The following is an 11,653-nucleotide window of genomic DNA, read 5'->3' as shown; positions in this document are numbered from 1 at the left end:
AGAGTCTGTGTGAGAAGAATGCGTTTCTTCTGCCATTACCAAAATGAACTCATATGTTAAAAGACGAGGAAAATATGGAATATCTTGTGGACTATTGAACATTTACTTTTACACATATAATTGTATTGAAGTAAGTGGAATAGTTTTGGCTTATTTAAAATTTCACTCAAGAATGCTCTTTTCTTACAGATACTGACAATAATCCTTAAAATATGTGGACGCGTGTAATGGCCTTTAGGCACATATGGTCTTGCTGACTTTTCTGGCACTGCTTTGTGTGTAGTGTATATTCACGGGACTGGGAATCTCAGTATCTGTATTTTTTATTGTTAGGCTTACACTGCAACACATGCACACACATATTTAACCTATACTTTTTAGCAAGATTGGAGCATCTATGTCTTTAGTCTCTTATATGCTAAGAAACATAATGATTATAAAACTCACTAACAGCATTATTAAATACTTACCAAAAAAAACAAAATAGAAAAGATAAAATAATCTAAGAGAAGATGCTTTTCATCATTTTTGGTGCTAGCAGCCCAAAAATTAAAAATAGCTATACACCAAGCTATACACTTAAGTTCCTTTTGAGATCTCCTTACTTGCAGTGAAAAGAGAAGTCAGTAATGTTAAGAACTTCCAATCCAGGTAGGATGATTGAATTATCTTAAACATATCTACTGGCTATAGAAACAGGCTGGACAACAGGCTGATGGTTGTAGGTGTGGTGTGAAGTCCATGCCAGAGCACAACGCTCCACAGCACAGTACTTGGCACCCTGCCTGGGCTGGTGAGCCTGCCCCTGTCCTTTCCAGCACCTCTCTACTGGTCTCTTCTGTCTAGATACACAAATCCTCTTCATTCAGACAAATTAAAGTTGCTACTTTAAATGTAAGCATGTGCTTCTCTAGCTGTAATGAGGTTGGAGGTTAACTGAGATCTTCATAAAAACTGAGCAGTGGATTTGATCTGTTCAGGACAGTAAGAATTGTGCTGCTGAAAAACAAAGTGGAATTGAATACATGTAAATTAAGGCCACAAAGATAGCACTAAGTGCTATCAGGAAAGCATACATCTATCACCTGGACTTATGGGTCAGTCGAGATACACTCTTAATCTATCTATTGCATATGCATGCAATACACCTTTAGATTTTCACGTGGGTCTGAAACTGTAAAGTGCAAAGTTAATAGATATAGTGCAGTGTTCCTATAGTTCATTCCTATTCACAGAGAAAATGTTACATAATATTAGGTATAAGTTTTATACTAATTCAATACTATACTGCAAATTTCATGCTGTCATGTCTGGAAAACAAATAATAAAAGAAATTCTTACCTCCTAGAGGAGGGCCTATGAGCACAGGGCAGCATTCCACAATGGTAACCAGTCCAACCGCACTGGAAAATCTGGCAGCCCCAACGAGGTCCATCAGTGTCTCAAAGAGAACACTGCTAACCATTCCAAATGCAAACCCAAAAAATACAGCATATATCACCAAGCCAGTGTAGTTTGTTGCCAGAGGACACAAGATATGACAAACGCCATTGTAGAAGACAGCAAAACTAAAAAAGTACTGGATCTTTGGCCGGATAAATTTGGAGTTTGCTACAAGTCCCATTGAAGGCCTAGCAAACATGTCTACAAAGGCTAAAATAGATAGTAAAAAAGCAGCAGAATATTCATCAATTCCCTTATGCTTGGCATAAGGAGCCAAGAATACTATTGGAGCAAAGAAACCAATAAACATAATGACATTTCCTGACAAATAGATCAGAAACCCTCTGTGTTTGAATAGGGATAAATCTAGGTATTTATTGATGGTTTGCCAAAAAGACTTCTTGTTGTTTTTGTGCAGGGTAGAATCTCCTGTGCCTTTTTCAACATCTTTTTTCACAGGAGGAATTGGTTTTGGTCCAACAGGTCTCATAAGTGACCCAGCCACACAGCAGTTCAAAAGAAGTCCTCCCAGAATGAGAAAGCTTCCTTTCCAGCCAAATGCATTAAAGAGGAATTGATTGAGAGGTGCCAATGTGCTCAAAAACACTGGACTTCCAGCCATGGCCAGTCCATTAGCAATGGGACGCTTTTTATAGAAATACTTGCCGATCATGGTCAAGGCAGGTTGTAAGTTGAATGCCAAGCCCAGACCTAAACAACATATAAAACAAAGTATTATTGCATTTCATGCACTAAACAAAACATATCATACATTTACCAAGCTATTTTTAAAATGACCAGTATCTAATCTAGTGATTTTCAGTGAAGATGAAAACCAACTAGCATAAGAGAATGAAAAATACAACTTCTTCATGGCTTTCCATGTGTGTAAATGCCAAGACTATGTCACAGTGATATTCTGTCATTTCTCCCTGTAGCATTGCAATAAAAGCCCAAATTTCTTGCTGTGTTTCAACAATGATAGAGACAGTGGAATGACAGAGGAATGATGGTGTCAGTGCCGTGACTCTCTGTTTTTTATTTACTAAGCTATAATACAATTCTCTCTTGGCTCATTTCACAAAAGTTATTAGATGTCATCTCAGCTACAATGAAAGCAGGGTGAATTTAAATGCATTAATCTCCTCACTTTATATTTCCTAGCCTATTTAAGATTGAACTTGTGTATAAAAGTGGAATTTAAAATGGCTAATTCTTTTGAAACACATTCAGCTCTACTTCCTCAGGTACTGAAGTCCCCACTAAAGGAGGAAAAGTTGCGGAAGAGGACGACAAGTATGGGAGCTGACCACACATCCACATCAGCCAAGTGCATGAGCTGCACCTCCAGGCCTTCTCTCCACATTAAGACATCTAGGCAATAAAGGCTAAGTAGCTATGAATCTTCTTGATGGCACAGGAAATAAGTTTTCTTCTCTGACAGACACATTACTGGCCCCAGACTTTACTGTTTAACTGGGAACAAGTTTAAAATGTAGTAAATTAGAACTTAAAAAAAAAAAAAAAAAATTAAGGAGGAATCCTTTAGGCCCAGTGTAGAGAAAGGTAAGCTGCAACACAAAAATAAGTATTATTCATTCATTACATGCCAATATTTCACCTCTAATCTCATTTGCCTTCCTTATTCTGAGGAGATAGTTCTTTTAAGGTACTTCTGGTAAAGAGGTTATTTAATTTACTGGCTTTATGACTACTTTAGTTCATTGCCTTTGGCAATATCCATATCTTTAATGACATTTGAATAATTTTATTTGGGGTTTGACTTGGATTTTAAACAGAAAGCCATTGAGCTGAAAGTTGTCATGTTTTCCATGGGAGTTTATGTATGTATAAACCTACAGAAAGCTGGGAGTGGGTTTTGCATTTTCACTAGAATTCTGCTAGCCTCTGCCACCCCATTTGACATTTAATGTGATTGAAAGCTAAAACAATGAATGTGAAATTCCACACAAATTACTGTAATAAGTGCTGTCACAAGCCAATCAATTTTTATACTATAATTACAGTGAAGCATGGAACAGTACATACATACAGCATTTATTGAATAAAATCATCAGTTATTCCTGGAATATCCTATGAAATAATTTAACATTACACCAGCTAATTTAAAAGATTAGGCAGTTCAGCTAGCTAAAATGAATTGATCTTGCTACCTTCTTGTATTGCATTTGTAGAATGCCTTGCACAGTGGGTTCTTGCTCAGTAAAGTAAAACAGCATTAGAAAAAATAAAATATTTTAAGGAACACTCTTACCTCCAACAACCCCAATACATAGATAAAGCTCCAAGACGCTATTGCAGAAAGAAGAAGCAATCATGCCAAATGAACACAGGATACCCCCTGCTATCATAACTGGCCGGCTACCATACTTATTGACCAAAATGCTGCTTATGGGACCTGTTGGTAGAAAGAAAAAACATTAGCAGGTAACAAGTAACTCCATCATACATGCCATTTTCTTCAGGATATGTTGGAATGTCTTACTATTCCATCCTAGAAAATGTTTAGCTGTTCTATACCAATTTGTTGAACAAAAACTGTTTGTGGCCACATGAGCCTGGATGTGGATATATATACTGCCTCCATGACAATATAACTATTGATTAGTCATGGAGATGGATCAAAAGATTAAAGACATCAGACAAGTGAGAGGGATCGTTACAGTTCACAGGGAATCAATACTGAGATCAGTCAATGGAAGTTTTGAAAGTGCAAGGACTGAAGAATTTCACATACGAGACAGATATCGAAACTCCAGTTAACAGAGCAGAGGGAAGCTCCAGGCAAGCAAACTAACAGATCTTCTTGATCCTGTAGCATGTCTTGGACACCTACTTAAAACTACACAGAGACATAGAAACACCATCAAATGAGAATGTAAATCTCTGGCCCCTGAGTCTCATTTCCCTTACCTGACCCAGAGAGGAGCATTAAGGGGCAGTAAAATGACTATAGGCTGTCTAAGAAAATCTAAGATGTGGTTTAGCAAAAAGACCTATAAACTTTAAAAATATTGCTACAAACCTGTTTTTCAGTTTCAACTGCAGTTCAGTTTATAGTGTAATTATGTCCACACTAAACAAACAGCTAGTGTCCAATTTAGCATGACATGCAGTATATGTCTTTTAAATGACCGTGACTAGAATAGATGGCATGCTACATATCAAGATTAAGAGGTTGTCAAAGCTCTTTAGGAAAACCTGCACACCATCTGATTGCACTATATTTGGCCCAAACCATTATGAATAGTCTTGTTTTTGCAATAACTAAACTTATTTGATTCAAAAATAAAAATACCCATAATAAAAAGTAATACATTTCAAACTGTAGCTGGCATAAAGTGGAGAGCCAAGCACTGAACCTGATTTCACTGCAAAACAGTTTTAAATCTCTCTGTATAGATATATTACTATTTAGGAATAAATGCCAGTGTTTCCATGATGCAAAGAAGCCAAATTCCAACAAATTTAAGAATGTGCGCTTCATAGGTACACTGTCATTTTAGACTCCATTGCTTGAATTGCTTTAAATATATTAAATTACTATTGTGAACATACCAAAAATGTTAATTACTGTATCTACAGCAGAAGACTTAGGCATACTCCAGATGATAAAAATTTAGCTTTCTTCCTTAAGGAAACAAGCTTCTACCATAGTGTTGCCCTTCACCTGTCCCCCTTTTGTGAATCCTGAAGTCAGTTTGAAATTACATATAACTTGACTGACAAACTTTTCAGCTTGACTGACTGAAAATTTAAAGTTCTAATTTACTACAAAATTTCAGTGATATTTAGATCTTACAGTCTGTGTATTCATTCAATAGTATAGGTCTCAAGGAGCCCGGGATCCCAGGGAAGCCTCTGTTAATAAAAGGGCAGCACAGACACTGGGAAATGTGCTCAGCTCTGCCCGAGTAAAAGCACGGTATGTAAAAGCACTTTATCTTCTTGCCCTGGCAGCTGGGCAAGGCTGGTAGGTGGGAGCATGGATGGTAAATGGGATGGCTATTGTACTGGGAAGGTAAAAGATACTCAAAGTGAGGGTGTTAGGGCTCATCTTGAAGACATATAAAACAAGAGAGCAGGCTCTGCTAGCTCTGCTGCTCACTGAATTCTAGGTTAAGCATAACCATGTATTGAAACCAACAAAGAGAATCCCACAGCACAGAATGACCCACCAAATATATAATAGCCCAGAGATTTAATAAAAGACTTTAAATCACATAAGAAGCACTAAAACATTTAGCTGACATGACACCTTATAGAGATACCCAACTTTTTTTTTTTCTACTTGAAGAACTACTACTTTAATTTCTACTAAGAACTGTAGTGAGGTGGGGTTTCTCCCTGGAAGGTGTATGCAGACGGCAGTGAACGATGAAGGACTGACAACTTATGTTCAGAGTACTTCCTAAAAGCACCATTCTTACCTCTCTTGTCTTAATAAGCTTGTGCACTTATAACTACACATAAGGATAATTTTGATCATTAGTTTTTCAATAAAGATTTGTATGGACAATTGGTAGTTTGGCCCATGATTGAATTAGATAGAAAGCCCTTTTAAAATACATGAGTGGTATAAATATTTTCTCTGGGTCAATAAAAAATAAAAATAATAAAAAAACACTTTTAATTCAACTCTGTTTAACTAAAAGCAAAATGTTTCATCCCAATATCAATAATATTCAATATTACTTCAATATTATTGAAAAAATAAATTTTAATGTAATTTCCGGACAGAAAAAGTTGAATTGTTCTCATTGCTAAACACAGTAACAGTATTTCACTTCAAACATTCCAAAGTAATTAATTTTTATTATTTTCAAGATCCTTTTCTTATGATGAGATGGAAGTACTTCTAAAATTGAGCTGAGTACATGAACAATTTTTAGTATTTGTTAATATTTTGACCTCCCCTCAAATCACTGCAGTATTAAATATTGCCTTTCTGTACTCATAATTAAAATATTCCTTACCTCACCCTTAGGGCAAAAAAAATCTACAAAAGAGGCATGACATTAGGAATATTTGGCCATACTACTTACAAATTTATTCACCATAGGCAGCACATTGAATTGTACCTTTATGTACCTTTAATTGTACCTTTATTGTAAATTTATACTTAAGAAATTATCCAGTTATCAAAAGACCTGTTTCTTTTCTCATTAAACAAAGACAGTATGAATAACCAGGATAGGTATGAGACCATATGAAAAAAAGATTAGGCAGATCCACACATAGTAGACAATCAACTGTTGGAAAGAGAGGAATGGTAATAAAAAAGATTGTTGTATAACATTGCTAAATTGCAAACTTATTTTCAGTAAAGCTATTGATCAAAAAGAAAGCATTGCACAGCACTGATAAAGTTTTCCAAATATAACCAAGGACAATGGTGATTTTCATAGCACACAATTCTTTCAGGGAGATAGTTTAGAAATAGTTTAGGAACAAGAAAACTGCATCTCTGTGGATTGCAACTGTGGCAGCTGGGCCAGGACTGTAAGTTACAGCTTTTAAGATGACATGCATGCAACATCAGCCTAACTTACAAGATCTGTTAGCTACAGGTCAAATATGTATTAATTCAGGTTGGTGGATGAATTCAGGATGAAGACACCAGAGGAAAGACAAAGCTGCCTCATGTGTCCGAGCTCTTAACTTCCAAATGACCTAAATCTGGACCATATTATAAATCGAAAATTATTTTAAACATTAGACTCTCTTCGAGATATTCTCTTCAAGTTAATGATGTGTATTTACTATAACAGCTCAATTTTTATTTCTATTTTTTGCATATTCTGGTCATTGGCTTAAAATTTTTGGTTTTGGGAAATATTGTTTTATAAGCCATTATATTAGTTTAAGCTAACTCCATAAGTTATCTAGAAACCCTTCCAACCTGATGAGTAGGTTAAATATTTTCTTGTGACAACTGTGTACATACTTGGTTTTGAGTCTCATAAAATCATGCATATTCATTATCAAATATATATTAATCTACATAAATTCCAGATGTTCGCCTGTCATCATATGTTTTATAGCTATACACAAATTTCACTTCACATTTAACAGCTTGTGCAATTACTTAAGCAATGCTCACATGCAGCAGTTACCTTGGTTGTTGTTTTGTTTGTTTGTTTGTTTTGAGAAGCATCATTAAGCTATTTAAATAACGTATCACTGGCAAAATCATGCTATACATTAACACATGTTAATGCACTAAAGGACTACTGGATCTGTGACTCTACTTTCCTGAAGCCTGAAGTAACTACCTAACAGATGTTAAGCTCATAAGAATATTTACTCTGATCTCTCCCTTAGCACCTACAAAACACTGGCCACATAAGACTGTGTACTCCCTAAACTAAACTTAAGGCCATTATCATAATATGCTAACGGTCCCCTGGTTGTATTTTTGTTTTATATCTATCTGTTTGAAGTAATGACCAGACCCTAAGAAGGAGTTAGATAGCAACCATAACTGTGCCACTGAAGAAGAGACTCAGGAACAAACACCTTAGAAGAGGATGAAAAAACAAAACAAAAAACAAACAAACAAAAACAAAAAAAAAAAAAAAGAAGCTTTTCATGTTCATCATATGTCAAGGGAAAGATGGCAAAAGCTATTTCAGCTATGTGGGCAGAAATTGACTTATGCATTTGGGAACTGTTTATTATGAGTTGCTTATACATCGGAAGTTTGTTTGTTGTTGTTTTGTTTGTTTATTTGTTTGTTTCTCCCTAAGGAACAGCTAAGGAACATTATGACTACAGCAAGACAACATTTACTACTACCATAATTTGAGGGAAGGTCAAAATGTTAACAAATACTAAACATATGCTCATACATACATAATAAAAAGCTTATAACAACATGCCATCTATTTTGATGGCTAAGTAAAACATTTACTTGTCTATCTGTACTGTGGAAAATGTGTAGACAAAGCTGCTTTGACTTCAGTGAATACCAAAATAGAAATATATTGCTTAAAAATAAAATTTATTATTATTTGTAATAGCAGTGTTAGCAATAATCTCTTTTTCTCTCACTTCCAAGTTAAACTTTTCACTCCCCATTTAAATCTTCCTTCTTCTGTTAAGCAATACTGTTGTAAATGAAAAGCACCAAAAAAGACAATGTAACTGAGTAGATTTTAAAAGCAGATGCCTGAAGAAATAAACATTTTTTTTTTTCTTTTAAAAGATTTCTATTGTGCTAATATGTATTAAACAGAACTTGAACAATAGAGTTTTCTTCTTACAGGTATGATCGCTTTGTATTGCTTGCTTTTTTTTTTTTGGAAATAAATACAGAACTCACACTATGCACTATACATTTAATAGTCTCTCTCTCATGTTACATTCTGACACATTCCCATGCACACTTATGTACACATGTATTTATTTGCTTTTTCCAGTCCTAGGTAAATACACATATAAAAAATGATCTGAATCTGGTTGTGTATCTAATATCTCTAAAAGCGTAAAGGATGCAAAACAGGTGATAACAATATTTCCACTTAATAGCTACAGGTAATACCATCAGATCAGTTTGAAGGCCACGAAATAGAATAAAGGAAGATTTACTTGGCATAAAATCTATATCTTGCTCAGCTCTCTGGTAGAGTAACATTTATCTGTCCAAATGTATGCTCCATTAATTTATAAGAGGAAGAGAATCTAGGGAACTAGAATTCTTGCTGGCTTCTCTCTTTTCCACCTTTTTTTTTTTCTTACTAAAAGGAAAAATAAAATATATTTACCTCAGTTCTCCCCTAAATAGACAGCACTTTCTATGAGGGATGAAAAGAATGATCTGCTGCTTAAAAATGTAATAACTAGTCAGAACAATTCCAACAGGGTTTGTAGCAGTGTACTATAGGATCCAACAAGATATTTGTAGCAGTATCAAGCTGCCATAATTATCTTTTATTTCAATAATGAAGTCATCCTTGGGTCTTTTCTACATTTATATTCACTGGAGTGGCACTTTTTAAAAGTATATAAAAAGCTAAGTTTTAGTATTTAATTTATTTGTTCTTGGTTGATTACTTGATGATATAATGTAAGATGCAATTGAAGATAATTCACATCTGTAATTTTTTTCATACACAACCCATGCCTTTATGTTTTTTACTTTCCTACATGCATTATCTTTGGTAGGCAACTAGAAAAGAACCCTTTTTGATATAAATGTAATTTTTTAACGTAAATTGACAATGTCATACAGTGTTCATAGTGTCATTGACCCAGAGCAATCTGACATGACTCAGTCTGAACAATCTGACATTTATTCAAATAAAGTGAAATCGTGAAAGAAGCTGAGAATAAATGGAATAATATTTGAAGTTGCACAAATGCAGTATCGTAGATTGCATCCTGTCAAGTCAAATGATTTAAACACACATACATTTTTGGCACCTGCAGAGCATTGCACCAGCTATCCTTCTAGTCTGGCTGTATTTTGTTTCTGTTTCCTACAAGGCTGGAAAACCCAGAGGAGTTCCAAGAATTAAAATGAGGACAAGCTACTTGCTAATATCAGCCAGACTTGTATTTTTTTTATTTTTTACTACATAGAAAATCCACTTTCTGGAGCTGATTTGCTTTGTTTGGCAAAGAGTTTCCAGTATTTTACTAAAGTAGAATCTTACCTTTCATTTTAAAACTATTCCTTCAACCACAAATGCTTTATGCTAGTACTTAGTACTACTCTAACAATGTCATCTCTATCATTCAGAGGAAAAGCAAGTCAAAATTGATTCTGACACTGTTGAAAATCTGTTAATGAAGGTGAAAAGTGTTTTAAAAATTACTTTGTTTTTCTCAAGGTGGACTAACTCAGAATACTGAGCAACCTATGATATTTTTCTTTCTAATTCAAAAACTTTTGGCTATATACTATAATTTTTCTCATTACTCTTGGGTTTGTAAAAAAAAAAAAAAAAGTATGCATGTTAAAAAGTCAGGAAACCTTTGTTGTATTAGATTCTTTATCACATTTGTGGGAATGGTAACCCCTTTCAAGCACAGTCTGTTTGTGTAACAGCAACAGAGGTAACATAGTTCAACAATGGCTGTAAAGCTTTCTCTGTGGCTCCTTTATGCATTTTGCAGTATTATTTTCTTTCTTGTTTCATGTAACATGGCTGCACTGATTCCATAAAACCAGATAATATAGTAACTTTGACAGAAAGCAAAGAGGAAAAAAAATGTTCTTGCAATAAATAGCACCCCAAAAAAATGGCTAACACCAATTTCAGGTAGTTGAAGTATGAGTTAAATAGCTCAGCAGCCCAAAGCACTGCATGACAGGAAGCAAGCAGTCAATGGCTCAACCATCCACTGCCATGGTGAGATTTGCTCATCACTTCCCCATCTCAGACTATGTTTCCTCAGTGTCATTACCTTACATCCTGAAAGAACAATGAATTACTTTTATAAGAAATACAATAATTGTGTGTGGTATCCCATAAAAGCCTGGGTGATAGCAGAGTGCCTGCAACTTTTCTCATGTTTATTCCCCCTCAGAAAAAAAAAGAAAAAAAAAAAGTTACAGCTTGTAATTTTGAACTGATGTACTTATTCAATAACATATACATCCAGCTGTAAATATCAGAATTTCCTGAAATATTCAGAAGAAACATAAATAAGTGATGAATAGTGCTGGTGCATACTCCAAATGAACTACTTTTATATAGAAATTACAGATCCTTGTACTTGTTTCTAATTTGTTTTATTTATTCTTTTTGCAGATATATAAGAGGCATTGCATACTTTGATGAAAGGTGTTGACTGGCTTGTCCTTTTTTTTTCTTGTTTGCTAGGGTACTGAGGTATATGGAGCTATGGACCACATAATTTATAAAACTTATCTCCAAGTTAATGAACTGCTCTATGCATATGAATTTTAAAAAGTTGGAAAAGTACCAATTTTTAATCAAGGGGTAGACTGATTAGGGGTAGCTGATTATTATTTAAATGGATACATATCAATGCTTGATATTAATTATCTTTTGTATGCTCTGCTATGTTTGTTTTTTTCATGAAAGGTTCAAAGAGTCGGTCACAAAGCTGAAGTCTTGAAGATGATTTATGATTTTTTTTGGAAACTAGCAATATGAAACTTCGTCACATTTAATCAGAAATGAATGTAAATCTGTGTGTTGCTGAACACTCAGCAGTT

At 34.6% G+C, this 11,653-nt stretch overlaps 1 protein-coding gene across 2 annotated transcripts in view; it reads right to left on the bottom strand.

Annotated features, from left to right (window-relative positions):
* Positions 1-11,653, bottom strand: part of SLC16A7 (solute carrier family 16 member 7) — an 84,064-nt gene that overhangs the window by 9,180 nt on the left and 63,231 nt on the right. For both annotated transcript variants that reach the window (XM_027456597.3, XM_072034302.1), the window contains exons 3-4: positions 3,719-3,862; positions 1,342-2,154 (exon numbers count right to left, since the gene is read on the bottom strand). In XM_027456597.3, coding sequence (XP_027312398.2) covers positions 1,342-2,154; positions 3,719-3,862 — 957 coding nt within the window. The remainder of the gene's footprint in view (positions 1-1,341; positions 2,155-3,718; positions 3,863-11,653) is intronic.

The sequence above is a fragment of the Anas platyrhynchos genome, chromosome 1 (assembly GCF_047663525.1).
Source record: "Anas platyrhynchos isolate ZD024472 breed Pekin duck chromosome 1, IASCAAS_PekinDuck_T2T, whole genome shotgun sequence".
Lineage (NCBI taxonomy): Eukaryota > Metazoa > Chordata > Aves > Anseriformes > Anatidae > Anas > Anas platyrhynchos.
Note: the sequence above shows the minus strand (reverse complement) of the source record. Positions and strands in the feature narration are given on the sequence as shown.